Source organism: Aureococcus anophagefferens (genome assembly GCF_000186865.1).
Source record: "Aureococcus anophagefferens unplaced genomic scaffold AURANscaffold_100, whole genome shotgun sequence".
NCBI lineage: Eukaryota > Pelagophyceae > Pelagomonadales > Pelagomonadaceae > Aureococcus > Aureococcus anophagefferens.
Window position 1 is genome coordinate 1 of NW_008705649.1, and position 1427 is coordinate 1427.

At 73.0% G+C, this 1427-nt stretch overlaps 1 protein-coding gene across 1 annotated transcript in view; it reads right to left on the reverse strand.

Annotated features, from left to right (window-relative positions):
• Positions 1–52: 52 nt before the first annotated feature.
• The window catches only part of AURANDRAFT_68337 (hypothetical protein), a gene marked incomplete at both ends in the record, with an annotated part of 11343 nt that continues 9968 nt past the window's right edge, over positions 53–1427 (reverse strand). Inside the window, one exon of the mRNA XM_009043999.1 lies at positions 53–303. Within this exon, the coding sequence (XP_009042247.1) occupies positions 53–303 (251 nt within the window). The remainder of the gene's footprint in view (positions 304–1427) is intronic.

Sequence of the window (1427 nt, forward strand, 5' to 3'; positions counted from 1 at the left end):
GCTGGACCCCCTTCCTGTGAGAGAGACGACCCCTCTCTTAATGTTGTTGTGCCTACCAGACGATGTCGCGCTCGGGCCGCACGGCGACGACGACGCGGTCGTCGAGCACGCCCGCCTCGATGAGGAAGACGTCCTCCGCGTGCTCGCCGTGGGGGTTGTCGACGCCGCGCTGCGCCTGGCGCGTCGTCGGGTAGACGTCGTCGACGACGCGGACGGCGGAATCGCCGGGGACGCTCGACACCTCCTCGTCCCAGACGAACGTCGTGCCGCCGTCCTCGAAGACGCAGAGCGGGTGGATCTCGCCTGCGGTAGACGTGTTTTTGCGAGCCATCGCGCGCGCGGGAGACGCCGCATCGCGCCGCTGTTCAACACGACGCCGACGCCGAGCGCGTCGCCGTCGCCCGTTTCGTACTCGACAATGTCGTTCTCCGCCGGCTCCCACCAGAGCCCGTCGCTCTCTTCGTCGTCCGCCGCCGACGCGCGCGGCCGATGTCTCTCGTGGGAGGTGCTCTGGTGCGTCGGCGCGATGCAGCTGCGCTGCTGGTTTGGTGCGAAGGAGCGCGCGCGCTGCCGGTTTGGCGCGAAGGAGCTCGCACAGCACGCGAGGAGCACCACGAGCACACGCATTGCTTGCGCAGTTTTGGCCGACCTTGAAGGCTCATTGCAGCCCATAAGTCGCCTATCGATGGCAGCCTCTAATGCGGCCTTTGTCGCCGCGCAGCCCGCGCTCGTCGTCGCCGAGGCGCGGAAGCGCGAGGCCCAGGAATACTTCAAGAGGGAGCAGTGGGAGGCGGCCGTCGCCGCCTTCGGCGAGGCCCTCGCCACCGTCGCCGGCGCCGGCGATTCGGAGAAGGCCGCGCAGCTGCGGCTCGCCATCGCGCTGAACCTGGCCCTCGCGGCGCTGCGGAGCGGCGACGCGGCCAAGGCCGCGTCGGCCTGCGAGGACGCCCTCGCGCTCGACGGGGGCAATCTGAAGGCGCTCTACCGCCGCGGCGTCGCGCGGGGCCAGCTCGAGGATTGGGCGGGCGCGGCCGCGGACCTCGAGGCCGTCGCGGCGCGCGCCGGCGAGGGGGGCGTCGCCGCGGCGGCGCGCCAGGCCCTCGCGGCCCTCCGGGACCAGCAGGCGGCGGCGCAGCGCGGCGAGCGAGACGCGGAGGAGGCGGAGGAGGCCGCGCCGCCGAAAGAAGCCAAGCCGCCGCCCAAGTACCTCACGGCGCCGCCGCCGCCGCGGCCGGCGCCCAAGGTCGAGGCGCCGCCGCCGCCGACGCTCTCCGGCGGCTTCCTCAAGCGCGCGCGCGAGGCCGCGGAGAAGCGAAAAGCGGCCAAGAAACTGGAAGCCCAGGGACCAAAGAACAGCGAGCCCTGGAAGCAGGGCGCCAAGGCCGCCCTGGCCGCGCGCGCGAGCGCCGTCGCCGCGGCCAACGACG